The 16,527-nt window shown below is 69.2% G+C and overlaps 1 protein-coding gene across 1 annotated transcript; it reads right to left on the bottom strand.

Annotated features, from left to right (window-relative positions):
* Positions 1 to 728: 728 nt before the first annotated feature.
* Positions 729 to 16,110, bottom strand: ARMC5 (armadillo repeat containing 5; the record flags this gene model as incomplete). The annotated part of the gene is made up of 6 exons (XM_062600889.1): positions 729 to 1,856; positions 1,908 to 2,986; positions 4,952 to 5,132; positions 6,366 to 6,498; positions 11,206 to 11,699; positions 15,303 to 16,110. Coding segments are annotated over 6 exons (3,818 nt in total), but the record flags the coding sequence as incomplete, so codon positions are not given.
* Between the last annotated feature and the right edge of the window lie 417 nt (positions 16,111 to 16,527).

The following is a 16,527-nucleotide window of genomic DNA, read 5'->3' on the forward strand; positions in this document are numbered from 1 at the left end:
TCCTCCGGGGGGTCCTGGAGGTCCCCAAAGGGGTCCCCGAGGTCACTATGGGGGTCCCCAAAGACCCCACGGGGGCTCCCCGCCCCCGTGTCCTCGTCTTCTCCCTCTATAGGATCCCCAAGGTCCAGAGGGGTCTCCAAAAGGGGTCTCACCACCGTGCCGAGGTCCTCCGGGGGGTCCTGGAGGTCCCCAAAGGGGTCCCCGAGGTCACTATGGGGGTCCCCAAAGACCCCATGGGGGTTCCCGGCCCCCATGTCCTTGTCTTCTCCCTCTAAGGGGTCCCCAACATCTCCGGGGGATCCCCAAGGTCCAGAGGGGTCTCCAAAAGGGGTCTCACCACCATGCCGAGGTCCTCCGGGGGGTCCTGGAGGTCCCCTGAGGGGTCCCTGACGTCACTATGGGGGTCCCCAAAGACCCCACGGGGGTTTTTGACCTCCACGTCCGCAGCTTCTCGCTCCAAGAGGTCCCCGAGGTCCACAGACGACCTCCAAAGGGGCCCGGTCACCACCCCGAGGTCACTGGGGGGGGGGGAATGACCCCCAACTCCACGTCCAAATCTTCCTCACCCAAGTGGTCCCCAGAATCCCTAGAGGGTCCCCAAGGCCCATGGGGCGGGGGGGAGGGGTCTCCAAAGGGGTCCTGCCACCTCGCCAAGGTCCTCCAAGGTGTCCCCAAAGGTGCCGCGCCCCCCCCCACCCCCACCCCCGGCTTGCTACGGGGTTCCCCGACATCTTTACGGAGGTCCTTCCACCTCCATGTCCTCGTCTTCCTTCTCCGAGAGGTCCCTGACGCACCCCGGGGCGTCCTCTCCCTCCCCGAGCATCTCTGGGGGGTCCCCGAGGTCCTCCGCGGGGTCCTCGAGGTCCTCCAGAGGGTCCTCGAGGTCCTCCGCGGGCTCCTCGAGGTCCTCGAGAGGGTCCCCGAGGTCCTCCAGAGGCTCCTCGAGGTCCTCAAGAGGGTCCTCGAGGTCCTCAAGAGGGTCCCCGAGGTCCTCAAGAGGGTCCCCGAGGTCCTCCACGGGGTCCCCGAGGTCCCCAAGGTCCTCCACAGGGTCCCCGAGGTCCTCCACGGGCTCCCCGAGGTCCTCCACGGAGTCCCTGAGGTCCTCCAGAGGATTCCCGAGGTCCTCCAGAGGATTCCCGAGGTTCTCCAGGGGCTCCCCGAGGTCCTCCAGAGGGTCCCCGAGCTCCCGGGCGGGCGGTTCCCCGGGGAACCGCAACAGCGGGTCGCCCCCGTCCAAGGGTTCGCCCATATCGAGGCGGGGTCGGTGACCCCGGGGCGCCACGACGGTCAACAGAGCCCGGGCCAAGCGGTTGGGACAACGAACCGCTCGGGTCACCTGGACCAAACGAGGTGCCACCTTTTGAGGTGGCCCAGTCAGAAGCTCCCGGGCTGCCCTGGTGGCCAACGGGCCGCAAGCCCACCGCTCGGCCAAAGCCCACAGGACGTCGGGCGGCCCCGAGACGCCGGCGGCCATGACGGCCTCCAAACCCGGGACAAGGTACCTACGGGCCAAGGTGATGGTGGCCCCGGCGGTGGCCCGGGCGATTGGAGGACGGAGCCGGGGACACCCGGCGGCCGGTCGGCACCCGTGGACGTAATGGAGGAGGAGGAGGAGGGGCAGGCGCGGGGCGCAGCGTAGGGTGACGGCGCCCTGGCGGGCCTCGGCGAAGGCGCCGCCCAACATGGCGCCCAACACCGGCGACCCTCGGGTCAGCGCCTCCCGGGAGGCCCCTAAACCCGGTTCGGTCCCGTCAGGCAGCAGCAGAAGGTCGTGGGACGCCCGGGCGTAGGGACAGTTTGGAGGTCGGGGGGTGGAGGACCTCGGGGACGCCTGGGGACGGGGGCTGGAGGACCTCGGGGACGGTGGAGGACACGGTGACGCTTGGGGACGGGGGCTGGAGGACCTCGGGGACGGTGGAGGATGAGGGTTGGAGGACCCTGGAGATGGTGGAGAACATGGTGACACCTGGGGATGAGGGTTGGAGGACCTCGGGGATGGTGGAGGACACGGTGACGCTTGGGGATGGGCGTTGGAGGACCCTGGAGATGGTGGAGAACACGGTGACACCTGGGGATGAGGGTTGGAGGACCTCAGGGACGGTGGAGGACACGGTGACACTTGGGGATGGGCGTTGGAGGACCTCGGGGACGGTGGAGGACATGGTGACGCTTGGGGACGGGGGCTGGAGGACCTCAGGGATGGTGCAGGATGAGGGTTGGAGGACCCCGGAGATGGTGGAGAACACGCTGACACCTGGGGACGGGGGTTGGAGGACCTTAGGGATGGTGCAGGATGAGGGTTGGAGGACCCCGGAGATGGTGGAGAACACGGTGACACCTGGGGACGGGGGTTGGAGGACCCTGGAGGTGGTGGAGAACACGGTGACACCTGGGGACGGGGGTTGGAGGACCCTGGAGGTGGTGGAGAACACGATGACACCTGGGGACGGGGGTTGGAGGACCCCGGAGATGGTGGAGAACACGCTGACACCTGGGGACGGGGGTTGGAGGACCCTGGAGGTGGTGGAGAACATGCTGACACCTGGGGACGGGGGTTGGAGGACCCTGGAGGTGGTGGAGAACACGATGACACCTGGGGACGGGGGTTGGAGGACCCTGGAGGTGGTGGAGAACACGCTGACACCTGGGGACGGGGGTTGGAGGACCCTGGAGGTGGTGGAGAACACGATGACACCTGGGGACGGGGGTTGGAGGACCCTGGAGGTGGTGGAGAACACGATGACACCTGGGGACGGGGGTTGGAGGACCCTGGAGATGGTGGAGAACATGGTGACACCTGGGGACGGGGGTTGGAGGACCCTGGAGGTGGTGGAGAACACGATGACACCTGGGGACGGGGGTTGGAGGACCCCGGGGACGCCGGAGGACACGGTGACACCTGCGGATGGGTGTTGGAGGACCTCGGGGACGTCGGAGGACACGGTGACGCCCGGGGCCGGGTGTTGGAGGACCTCGGTGACGCCTGGGGACAGGGGGACGCTTGAGGCCGGGGGGGGGGGGTGACGGCACCCGGGGGGGGGGGTCCTCGGGGTGGGGGTGGGGCAGGGGGACGACGGCACCGCGCGTCCCCCGGGGGGGGAGGCCCCGAGGTCCTCGCTGGGGCCCTGTCCCACCTCCCCAGCACCCATCCCACGTCCCCAGCACCCGTCCCACCTCCCCAGCACCCATCCCACCACCCCGTGACCCCGTCCCACGTCCCCGTGACCCCGTCCCACCTCCCCAGCACCCGTCCCACCACCCCGTGACCCCGTCCCACGTCCCCGTGACCCCGTTCCACCTCCCCAGCACCCATCCCACCACCCCGTGACCCCGTCCCACCTCCCCATGACCCCGTCCCACCTCCCCAGCACCCATCCCACCACCCCGTGACCCCGTCCCACCTCCCCGTGACCCCGTCCCACCACCCTGTGACGCCGTCCCACCACCCCGTGACCCCGTCCCACCTCCCCACGACCCCGTTCCACCTCCCCAGCACCCATCCCACCACCCCGTGACCCCGTCCCACGTCCCTGTGACCCCGTCCCACCTCCCCAGCACCCATCCCACCACCCCGTGACCCCGTCCCACGTCCCCGTGACCCCGTCCCACCTCCCCAGCACCCATCCCACCACCCCGTGACGCCGTCCCACCTCCCCGTGACCCCGTCCCACCTCCCCAGCACCCGTCCCACCTCCCCAGCACCCATCCCACCACCCCGTGACCCCGTCCCCGTGACCCCGTCCCACCTCCCCAGCACCCATCCCACCACCCCATGATGCCGTCCCACCTCCCCGTGACCCTGTCCCACCTCCCCAGCACCCATCCCACCACCCCGTGACCCCATCCCACGTCCCCGTGACCCTGTCCCACCTCCCCAGCACCCATCCCATGTCCCCAGCACCTGTCCCACCTCCCTATGACCGTGTCCCACCTCCCCGTGACCCCGTCCCACGTCCCCGTGACCCCGTCCCACCTCCCCAGCACCCATCCCACCACCCCGTGACGCCGTCCCACCTCCCCATGACCCCGTTCCACCTCCCCAGCACCCATCCCACCACCCCGTGACGCCGTCCCACCTCCCCATGACCCCGTCCCACCTCCCCAGCACCCGTCCCACCTCCCCAGCACCCATCCCACCACCCCGTGACCCCGTCCCACGTCCCCGTGACCCCGTCCCACCTCCCCAGCACCCATCCCACCACCCCGTGACGCCGTCCCACCTCCCCGTGACCCCGTTCCACCTCCCCAGCACCCGTCCCACCACCCCGTGACCCCGTCCCCGTGACCCCGTCCCACGTCCCCGTGACCCCGTCCCACCTTCCCAGCACTTATCTCACCTCCCTGTGACCCCGTCCCACGTCCCCGTGACCCCACCCCACGTCCCCGTGACCCCGTCCCACCTCCCCGTGACCCCGTCCCACCTCCCCAGCACCCATCCCACCACCCCGTGACCCCGTCCCACCTCCCCGTGACCCCGTTCCACCTCCCCAGCACCCATCCCACCACCCCGTGACCCCACCCCACGTCCCCGTGACCCCGTCCCACCTCCCCGTGACCCCGTCCCACGTCCCCGTGACCCATCCCACATCCCCAGCACCCCGTCCCACGTCCCTGTGACCCCGTCCCACCACCCCATGACCCCACCCCCCATCCCCGTGACCCCGTCCCACCACTCCGTGACACCATCCTACCTCCCCAGCACCCATCTCACGTCCCCATGACCCCGTCCCACCACCCCGTGTCCCCGTCCCACCACCCCATCACCCCACCCCACATCCCCGTGATCCCGTCCCACCTCCCCAGCACCCGTCCCACCACCCCGTGACCCATCCCACGTCCCCGTGACCCCACCCCACGTCCCCGTGACTCCGTCCCACGTCCCTGTGACCCCGTCCCACGTCCCCGTGACCCCGTCCCACCACCCCGTGACCCCGCGTCCCCGAGTCACCTGGGCCGCCGGGCGGGCGCCGTGTCCCCGCAGGGCGCCCAGGGCGTCGGCGGCGTAGAAGGCGAAGGCCGGGGGGGGCTCGAAGGGGGACGCGGGACCCCGGGCCACGGCCGCCACCAGCAGGGCCCCGGCGCCCCCCGCCCCCCACAGCAGCCCCCGCGCCGGCCCCGGCGCCCCGGCCCTGCGCCCGCCAACGACACGCTAAGCACACACGCCGCGCCGCCGACGGCCGGCCCCGCCCACGCTACGGACACGCTAAGGACCACGGGTGTGTGCCCCTCCCCCCCCCACGGTGAGGTCACTGCCCCGCCCACGCTAAGGACACGCTAAGGACCACGGGTGTGTGCCCCTCCCCCCCACGGTGAGGTCACTGCCCCGCACACGCTAAGGACACGCTAAGGACCACGGGTGTGTGCCCCTCCCCCCCATGGTGAGGTCACTGCCCTGCACACGCTAAGGACACGCTAAGGACCACGGGTGTGTGCCCCTCCCCCCCAATGGTGACGTCACCACCCCACACACGCTAAGGACACGCTAAGGACCACGAACCCCTCCCACGGTGAGGTCACCGCCCCGCACACGCCAAGGACATGCCAAGGACACGCCAGGGGGACATAGGGGCAGGGCGGTGGGGGGGGGAATCTATAGGGTCCCTATAGGGCCTACGGGGATCGCCCCCCCACCCGCCCGCTGGGGAGCTATGGGGGGGGCTATTGGGCACCTATAGGATTGACCTATAGGATCCCCGGGGTTGATTACAGCGAAACTATGGAGCCTGTAAGGAACCTATAGAACATCTATATGGGGATCTATAGGGCTGGCTAACGGGGGACCTGTGGGGCCGGTGACGGGCAGCCCGCAGAGCTCCTATGGGGGGGCTTACAGGGCTGGTTAGGGGGCTCACTGGGGCACCTATGGGGGATGTGCCTATAGGAGGGGGCCGGGGTCGGTCTATAGGGGCTGCCTATAGGGGCTCACCTGGCAAGCAGGGGCAGGGTGGTGGGGGGAGCCAGGGGGACCGTGGGGCGCCTGTGGGGGGGGGTCTATAGGGGTGTCTACGGGACGTGAAGTGCCTGGGGGGTGTTTATAGGGGATGCCTATAGGTGCCGCCTATAGGGGCTCACCTGGCGAGCAGGGGCAGGGCGGTGGGGGGAGCCGGGGGGGGCGTGGGGCGGCCGTGGGGGGGTCTATAGGGGTGTCTACAGCACGCGGAGCGCCCGGGGGGGTGTCTATAGGGGCTGCCTATAGGGGCCGCCTATAGGGGCTCACCTGGCGAGCAGGGGCAGGGCAGTGGGGGGAGCCGGGGGGGGCGTGGGGCGGCCGTGGGGGGGTCTATAGGGGTGTCTACAGCACGCGGAGCGCCCGGGGGGGTGTCTATAGGGGCTGCCTATAGGGGCCGCCTATAGGGGCTCACCTGGCGAGCAGGGGCAGGGCGGTGGCGCAGGCCAGGCGGGCCGGGGGGGCCCCGCAGCGCAGCGTGTGGGTCAGGAGCCCCACGCCGAAGGGCGACGCCGCCACCGCCCCCAGGTTGCGCAGCAGCCCCTCACCTATAGGGGATGGCGGGGGGGGGGGGAGGGAGGGGGGGCGGAGCCACGGTCAGGAGCGCCGGGGCTATAGGGCGCTATAGGCCCCGCCCCCCCCCCCCAGCCCCACGCCTGGGACCCCTGTGGATCCCCTATATCCTCCCAGCAGCCCAGCCCCAGGACCCCCATATCCCCCCCCCCAGCCCCCTATATTCCTCTCCAGGGACCCCTATAGCTCCCCTATATCCCCCCCAGGGACCCCTATGGCTCCCCTATATCCACACCAGGACCCCCATATCCCCCCCAGACCCCTATACCCTCCCCAGAGAGCCCTATAGCTCCCCTATATGCGCCCCCGGGGCTTCCACATTCCCCCTGGGCCCCTATAACCCCCCCAGTGACCCCTATAGCTCTCCTATATCTCCCCCCCGGACTCCTATAACCCTCCCAGGGATTCCTATGGCTCCCCTATATCCCCCCCCCCGAATGCCTATATCCCCCCCAGGGACCCCTATGGCTCCCCTATATCTCCCCAGGACTGCGATATCCCCTCCTGGGGACCCCTATATCCCCCCTGGGGACCTCTATATCATCCCGAAGACCCCCATAGCTCCCCTATATTCTCCTGCAGGCCTCCCATGTTCCCCCCTGGATCCCTATACCCCTCCCAGGACCCCTATAGCTCCCCTATATCCCCCCTCAGGACCCCCCTATCCCCCCAGGGACCACTATAGCTCCCCTATATCCTCCCCTCAGACCCCCGTATCCCCCTGGGGACCCCTATAGCTCCCCTATATCCCCCCTCAGGACCCCCGTATCCCCCCAGGGACCCCTATAGCTCCCCTATATCCCCCCTCAGGACCCCCGTATCCCCCTGGGGACCCCTATAGCTCCCCTATATCCCCCCTCAGGACCCCCGTATCCCCCCAGGGACCCCTATAGCTCCCCTATATCCCCCCTCAGGACCCCCGTATCCCCCCGGGGACCCCTATAGCTCCCCTAAACCCCCCCTCAGACCCCCACATCCCCCCAGGGACCCCTATAGCTCCCCTATACCCCCTCTCAGACCCCCATATCCCCCCAGGGACCCCTATGGCTCCCCTATAATCTCCTAGACCCTTTTAACCCCCCCCCCCAGCACCCCCAAAGCCCCCCAGGACCCATCTAGGACCTCCCGGGGCACCCAAGGGACCTCCCAGCACCCCCAAAGCCCCCCCAGACCCATCTAGGACCTCCCGGGGCACCCAAGGGACCTCCCAGCACCCCCAAAGCCCCCCCAGACCCATCTAGGACCTCCCGGGGCACCCAAGGGACCTCCCAGCACCCCCAAAGCCCCCCCAGACCCATCTAGGACCTCCCGGGGCACCCAAGGGACCTCCCAGCACCCCCAAAGCCCCCCCGGACCCATCTAGGACCTCCCGGGGCACCCAAGGGACCTCCCAGCACCCCCAAAGCCCCCCCGGACCCATCTAGGACCTCCCGGGGCACCCAAGGGACCTCCCAGCACCCCCAAAGCCCCCCAGGACCCATCTAGGACCTCCCGGGGCACCCAAGGGACCTCCCAGCACCCCCAAAGCCCCCCCGGACCCATCTAGGACCTCCCGGGGCACCCAAGGGACCTCCCAGCACCCCCAAAGCCCCCCCGGACCCATCTAGGACCTCCCGGGGCACCCAAGGGACCTCCCAGCACCCCCAAAGCCCCCCCAGACCCATCTAGGACCTCCCGGAGCACCCAAGGGACCTCCCAGCACCCCCAAAGCCCCCCCGGACCCATCTAGGACCTCCCGGGGCACCCAAGGGACCTCCCAGCACCCCCAAAGCCCCCCCAGACCCATCTAGGACCTCCCGGAGCACCCAAGGGACCTCCCAGCACCCCCAAAGCCCCCCCGGACCCATCTAGGACCTCCCGGAGCACCCAAGGGACCTCCCAGCACCCCCAAAGCCCCCAGGACCCATCTAGGACCTCCCGGGGCACCCAAGGGACCTCCCAGCACCCCCAAAGCCCCCCCGGACCCATCTAGGACCTCCCGGAGCACCCAAGGGACCTCCCAGCACCCCCAAAGCCCCCCCGGACCCATCTAGGACCTCCCGGAGCACCCAAGGGACCTCCCAGCACCCCCAAAGCCCCCCCAGACCCATCTAGGACCTCCCGGGGCACCCAAGGGACCTCCCAGCACCCCCAAAGCCCCCCCGGACCCATCTAGGACCTCCCGGAGCACCCAAGGGACCTCCCAGCACCCCCAAAGCCCCCCCGGACCCATCTAGGACCTCCCGGAGCACCCAAGGGACCTCCCAGCACCCCCAAAGCCCCCCCGGACCCATCTAGGACCTCCCGGGGCACCCAAGGGACCTCCCAGCACCCCCAAAGCCCCCCCGGACCCATCTAGGACCTCCCGGGGCACCCAAGGGACCTCCCAGCACCCCCAAAGCCCCCCCGGACCCATCTAGGACCTCCCGGGGCACCCAAGGGACCTCCCAGCACCCCCAAAGCCCCCCCGGACCCATCTAGGACCTCCCGGGGCACCCAAGGGACCTCCCAGCACCCCCAAAGCCCCCCAGGACCCATCTAGGACCTCCCGGGGCACCCAAGGGACCTCCCAGCACCCCCAAAGCCCCCCCGGACCCATCTAGGACCTCCCGGAGCACCCAAGGGACCTCCCAGCACCCCCAAAGCCCCCCCAGGACCCATCTAGGACCTCCCGGGGCACCCAAGGGACCTCCCAGCACCCCCAAAACCCCCCAGGACCCATCTAGGACCTCCCGGGGCACCCAAGGGACCTCCCAGCACCCCCAAAGCCCCCCCGGACCCATCTAGGACCTCCCGGGGCACCCAAGGGACCTCCCAGCACCCCCAAAGCCCCCCCAGACCCATCTAGGACCTCCCGGGGCACCCAAGGGACCTCCCAGCACCCCCAAAGCCCCCCCGGACCCATCTAGGACCTCCCGGGGCACCCAAGGGACCTCCCAGCACCCCCAAAGCCCCCCCGGACCCATCTAGGACCTCCCGGAGCACCCAAGGGACCTCCCAGCACCCCCAAAGCCCCCCCGGACCCATCTAGGACCTCCCGGGGCACCCAAGGGACCTCCCAGCACCCCCAAAGCCCCCCCAGACCCATCTAGGACCTCCCGGGGCACCCAAGGGACCTCCCAGCACCCCCAAAGCCCCCCCGGACCCATCTAGGACCTCCCGGGGCACCCAAGGGACCTCCCAGCACCCCCAAAGCCCCCCCGGACCCATCTAGGACCTCCCGGGGCACCCAAGGGACCTCCCAGCACCCCCAAAGCCCCCCCGGACCCATCTAGGACCTCCCGGGGCACCCAAGGGACCTCCCAGCACCTCCAAAGCCCCCCAGGACCCATCTAGGACCTCCCGGGGCACCCAAGGGACCTCCCAGCACCCCCAAAGCCCCCCCGGACCCATCTAGGACATCCCGGAGCACCCAAGGGACCTCCCAGCACCCCCAAAGCCCCCCCAGGACCCATCTAGGACCTCCCGGGGCACCCAAGGGACCTCCCAGCACCCCCAAAACCCCCCAGGACCCATCTAGGACCTCCCGGGGCACCCAAGGGACCTCCCAGCACCCCCAAAGCCCCCCCGGACCCATCTAGGACCTCCCGGGGCACCCAAGGGACCTCCCAGCACCCCCAAAGCCCCCAGGACCCATCTAGGACCTCCCGGGGCACCCAAGGGACCTCCCAGCACCCCCAAAGCCCCCCCGGACCCATCTGGGACCTCCCGGGGCACCCAAGGGACCTCCCAGCACCCCCAAAGCCCCCCCGGACCCATCTAGGACCTCCCGGGGCACCCAAGGGACCTCCCAGCACCCCCAAAGCCCCCAGGACCCATCTAGGACCTCCCGGAGCACCCAAGGGACCTCCCAGCACCCCCAAAGCCCCCCCGGACCCATCTAGGACCTCCCGGAGCACCCAAGGGACCTCCCAGCACCCCCAAAGCCCCCCAGGACCCATCTAGGACCTCCCGGAGCACCCAAGGGACCTCCCAGCACCCCCAAAGCCCCCCCAGACCCATCTAGGACCTCCCGGAGCACCCAAGGGACCTCCCAGCACCCCCAAAGCCCCCCCGGACCCATCTAGGACCTCCCGGAGCACCCAAGGGACCTCCCAGCACCCCCAAAGCCCCCAGGACCCATCTAGGACCTCCCGGGGCACCCAAGGGACCTCCCAGCACCCCCAAAGCCCCCCCAGGACCCATCTAGGACCTCCCGGAGCACCCAAGGGACCTCCCAGCACCCCCAAAGCCCCCCCGGACCCATCTAGGACCTCCCGGAGCACCCAAGGGACCTCCCAGCACCCCCAAAGCCCCCCCGGACCCATCTAGGACCTCCCGGAGCACCCAAGGGACCTCCCAGCACCCCCAAAGCCCCCAGGACCCATCTAGGACCTCCCGGGGCACCCAAGGGACCTCCCAGCACCCCCAAAGCCCCCCCAGGACCCATCTAGGACCTCCCGGAGCACCCAAGGGACCTCCCAGCACCGCCAAAGCCCCCCCGGACCCATCTAGGACCTCCCGGAGCACCCAAGGGACCTCCCAGCACCTCCAAAGCCCCCGTAGGACCTCCTGGAGCACCCAAGGGACCTCCCAGGACTCCCCAAAGCCCCCCCAGACCCACCTAGAACCTCCCAAAGCACCCAAAGGACCTCGCAGAACCGGCCCCGAACCGCCCCGCTCCCTCCCGCCCCCGCTGAAGCACCCAAGGGTGCCGAGCTCACCCAACTCCTTGAGGCGCTCGTGACGCGGGTCGCGGGGGCCGGCGCCGGCGCCACGATCCGGGCGGCAGAGGCGTCGGGCGCGACCCGGCGCGACGCCCAGCACCAACCAGGAGCGGAGCAGCGAGGGCACGTAGGCACCCACCAAAGGGCCCAGGCATCCGGGGTGCCCCGTGAGCCTCTGCAGCACCCGTAGGGCCCGCGACGCCGGAGCCGGTGAAGCCACGAGGTAACGGAGGAGCCCGGCGACGACGGGCGCCGTCGCCAACGCCCGGCTCGGTTCTTCGGCTGCCGCCAAACGCCCCAAGAGCAGCAACGCCGGCGCTTCGGGTCCTCGGGGTTCGCCGGCGCCCGGCGGCAGCGCCAGGGCGCCCAGCACCCGTCCGTCGCCCCGGCGTCGTCGGCGTCGGCGTCGTTCCGGGCGGCCGTCCGGCGCCTCCTCCGGCGCTTCGGGAGGCGACGGAGGAGGCGACACGGCTTCCGACAGCAGCCACGACCTGCCATGGGGTTGCGGGAGGGGGCTGAGCCTGTGGGTGCTGCTTGAGGGCACCCACGGGTGGGGGTTGAGGTGTTTTGGAGTCAGGGCACCCATAGGTGCTGGAGGAGAACACCTATGAGCGGGGGTCGAGGTGTTTTGGAGTCGGGGCACCCATAGGTGCTGGAGGAGAACAGCTATGAGCGGGGGTCGAGGTGTTTTGGAGTCGGGACACCCATAGGTGCTGGAGGAGAACACCTATGAGCGGGGGTCGAGGTGTTTTGGAGTCGGGGCACCCATAGGTGCTGGAGGAGAACACCTATGAGCGGGGGTCGAGGTGTTTTGGAGTCGGGGCACCCATAGGTGCTGGAGGAGAACACCTATGAGCAGGGGTCAAGGTGTTTTGGAGTCGGGGCACCCATAGGTGCGGGAGGAGAACACCTATGAGCGGGGGTCGAGGTGTTTTGGAGTCGGGGCACCCATAGGTGCGGGAGAAGAACACCTATGAGCAGGGGTCGAGGTGTTTTGGAGTTGGGGCACCCACAGGTGCTGGAGGAGAACATCTATCAGCAGGGGTCGAGGTGTTTTGGAGTCGGGGCACCCATAGGTGCGGGAGAAGAACACCTATGAGCGGGGGTCGAGGTGTTTTGGAGTCGGGGCACCCATAGGTGCTGGAGGAGAACAGCTATGAGCAGGGGTCGAGGTGTTTTGGAGTCGGGGCACCCATAGGTGCTGGAGGAGAACACCTATCAGCAGGGGTCGAGGTGTTTTGGAGTCGGGGCACCCATAGGTGCTGGAGGAGAACACCTATCAGCAGGGGTCGAGGTGTTTTGGAGTCGGGACACCCATAGGTGCTGGAGGAGAACACCTATCAGCAGGGGTCGAGGTGTTTTGGAGTCGGGGCACCCATAGGTGCTGGAGGAGAACACCTATCAGCAGGGGTCGAGGTGTTTTGGAGTCGGGGCACCCATAGGTGCTGGAGGAGAACACCTATCAGCAGGGGTCGAGGTGTTTTGGAGTCGGGGCACCCATAGGTGCTGGAGGAGAACACCTATGAGCGGGGGTCGAGGTGTTTTGGAGTCGGGGCACCCATAGGTGCTGCTTGAAGGCACCCATGGGTGAGGGTCGAGGTGTTTTGGAGTCGGGGCACCCATAGGTGCTGCTTGAAGGTCTCTATGGTCACCCATGATCCTCTTAGACCCCCACCTTGACCCCGAGGCACCTCAGGAACCCCAAGGGGGACCCCAAGGACCCCATAGGTGACACCAAGACCCTTCCTAGACCCTCGCCTTGACCTCAAGGCACCCCAAGAACCCCAAGGGTGACACCAAGGACCCCAAGGGTGACACCAAGACCCTTCCTAGACCCCCACCTTGACCCAGGGCACCTCAGGAACCCCAAGGGGGACCCCAAAACCTCCAATTTTGACCCCACGGACCCCAAGGTTGACCCCGGGGACCCCAAGAGGGACCCCAGGGACCCCAAGGGTGACACCAAGACCCTTCCTAGACCCCCGCCTTGACCCAAGGCACCTCAGGAATCCCAAGGGTGACACCAAGGACCCCAAGAGCGATCTCAGGGACCCTCCTAGACCCCCACCTTGACCCAAGGCACCTCAGGAACCCCAAGGGTGACCCCAGGGACCCCAAAGGTGACACCAAGACCCTTCCTAGACCCCCACCTTGACCCAGGGCACCCCAGGAATCCCACGGTTGCCCCCACGGACCCCAAGGGTGACCCCAGGGACCCCAAGTGGGACCCCAAGACCCCTCCTAGACCCCCACCTTGACCCCAAGGCACCTCAAGAACCCAAAGGTGACCCCAGAACCCCAAAGGTGACCCCAGAGACCCCAAGGGTGATGTCAGGGACCCTCCTAGACCCCCGCCTTGACCCAAGGCACCTCAGGAACCCCAAGGGGGACACCAAAGACCCCAAGGAGGATCTCAGGGACCCTCCTAGACCCTCGCCTTGACCTCAAGGCACCCCAAGGGTGACACCAAGGACCCCAAAGGTGACACCAAGGACCCCAAGGGCGATCTCAGGGACCCTCCTAGACCCCGCCTTGACCCTAAGGCACCTCAGGAACCCCAAGGGTGACACCAAGGACCCCAAGGGCGATCTCAGGGACCCTCCTAGACCCCGCCTTGACCCCAACGCACCTCAGGAACCCCAAGGGGGACACCAAGGACCCCAAGGGCGATCTGAGGGACCCTCCTAGACCCCTGCCTTGACCTGAAGACACCTCAGGAACTCCAAAGGTGACCCCAGGGACCCCAAGGGGGACCCCAAGAACCCCAAGGGTGACCCCAGCGACCCCAAAGGTGATCTCAAGGACCCTCCTAGACCCCCGCCTTGACCCAAGGCACCTCAGGAACCCCAAGGGTGACCCCAAGGACCCCAAGGGTGACACCAAGACCCTTCCTAGAGCCCCGCCTTGACTCAGGGCACCTCAGGAACCCCAAGGGTGACCCCAGGGACCCCAAGGGTGACACCAAGACCCTTCCTAGACCCCCGCCTTGACCCAAGGCACCTCAGAAACCCCAAGGGTGACCCCAGGGACCCCAAGGGGGACCTCAAGGACACTCCTAGACCCCCACCTTGACCCAAGGCACCTCAGGAACCCCAAGGGTGACCCCAGGGACCCCAAGGGTGACACCAAGACCCTTCCTAGAGCCCCGCCTTGACCCAGGGCACCTCAGGAACCCCAAGGGTGACCCCAGGGACCCCAAGGGTGACACCAAGACCCTTCCTAGACCCCTGCCTTGACCCAAGGCACCTCAGGAACCCCAAGGGTGACCCCAGGGACCCCAAGGGTGACACCAAGACCCTTCCTAGACCCCCGCCTTGACCCAGGGCACGTCAGGAACCCCAAGGGTGACCCCAGGGACCCCAAGGGTGACACCAAGACCCTTCCTAGACCCCCGCCTTGACCCAGGGCACCTCAGAAACCCCAAGGGTGACCCCAGGGACCCCAAGGGGGACCTCAAGGACACTCCTAGACCCCCACCTTGACCCAAGGCACCTCAGGAACCCCAAGGTTGACCCCAGGGACCCCAAGGGTGACACCAAGGACCCCAAGGGTGACACCAAGACCCTTCCTAGACCCCCGCCTTGACCCAGGGCACCTCAGAAACCCCAAGGGTGACCCCAGGGACCCCAAGGGTGACACCAAGACCCTTCCTAGACCCCCGCCTTGACCCAGGGCACGTCAGGAACCCCAAGGGTGACCCCAGGGACCCCAAGGGTGACACCAAGACCCTTCCTAGACCCCCGCCTTGACCCAGGGCACCTCAGAAACCCCAAGGGTGACCCCAGGGACCCCAAGGGGGACCTCAAGGACACTCCTAGACCCCCACCTTGACCCAAGGCACCTCAGGAACCCCAAGGTTGACCCCACGGACCCCAAGGGTGACACCAAGACCCTTCCTAGACCCCCGCCTTGACCCAGGGCACCTCAGGAACCCCAAGGGTGACCCAAGGGGGACCTCAAGGACACTCCTAGACCCCCGCCTTGACCCAGGGCACCTCAGGAACCCCAAGGGTGACCCCAGGGACCCCAAGGGTGCCGCCGGGGCCAGCGCGCAACGCCCGCGCCCGCCCGCGCCCGCCCAGCCACTCGCTCACTTGAGGCCCCGCAAGCTGCCGGCGGCCGCGCCGGGTGCCGCCGTGGGCGCCGCGGGCCGGTCGGGCAGATCGAAAGAGGCGGCTCCTTCGTCATCGTCGTCATCGTCGGCGTCGGCGTCGTCCTCGCCGCCGCCGCGCAGCACGTCGACGAGGAGCGGGACGAGGCCGCGGGCGTCGAGGGCCTCGAGGGCGGGCGGGTCGTAGGCGAAGGCGGCGAGGGCGAGGAGGACGCGGGGGCGGGCGGGCCGGGCGCGCGGGTCGCCCAGGAGGGCGAGCAAGAGGCCCAAACCGCCCGCCGCCCTCACCCTCGCCCGGTTGACGGCTTCGCGGCAAAGCAGGCACAAAGCGGCGGTTAAAAAAAGAGGCGGGCCGGGTCCCGGCGTGGCGACGGAGCGCCGGAGCTCGCCCACGACGGCTTCGACGGCTCCCGCCGCGCCCAGCGCCGGGCGGAGGGCGGCGCGCGAGCAAGCGGCGGCCATGGCGCCCAAAGCGGCGGCTCGCCGGCGGCTCCCGCCTTTGCCTCCGGCCGTCAAAGCGGCGGCGGCCAGAGCCGGCAACGCTCCGGCGAGCTCGGCGTCGGCAAGCTCGCCGCTCAACGCCCGCAGGGCTCGAGCCACCGAGCAGCACGACGGGTGCGAAGGTGGCAACGAGGCCAAACGGGAGGCCAGGGCGCCGGCGGCTCCGGCGCGGGCGGCGGCTCGACGCGCTCCGGCGTGCCGGCCCAGGATGCGAAGCGCCCGAGCCGCGCTGTGCAGGCAAGAGCCCGGCCCGCACGACGCCGTCAGGGCGGCCAGCGCCGGCACCGCTCCTGCGGGGGGGGGGGCACAGTGTCACCACGGGGCGTTGGGGGGCATGGGCAGGATCGGGGGGGCGGCGTCACCATGGGGCGCTGGGGGCCGTGGGCAGGATCGGGGGGGCGGCGTCACCATGGGGCGCTGGGGAGCATTGGGGGGGAGGATGGGGGGGGCACAGTGTCACCGTGGGGCGCTGGGGGCCGTGGGCAGGATCGGGGGGGCGGCGTCACCGTGGGGCGCTGGGGAGCATTGGGGGGGAGGATGGGGGGGGCACAGTGTCACCGTGGGGCGCTGGGGGGCGTGGCAGGATGGGGGGCGGTGTCACCGTGGGGCGCTGGGGGGTGTTTGGGGGGGAGGATGGGGGGGGGCACAGTGTCACCATGGGGCGCTGGGGGGGCATGGGGGGGGCAGGGGGGCGGCGTCACCGTGGG

Source organism: Rhea pennata, unplaced genomic scaffold, assembly GCF_028389875.1.
Source record: "Rhea pennata isolate bPtePen1 unplaced genomic scaffold, bPtePen1.pri scaffold_145, whole genome shotgun sequence".
Classification (NCBI taxonomy): Eukaryota; Metazoa; Chordata; class Aves; order Rheiformes; family Rheidae; genus Rhea; species Rhea pennata.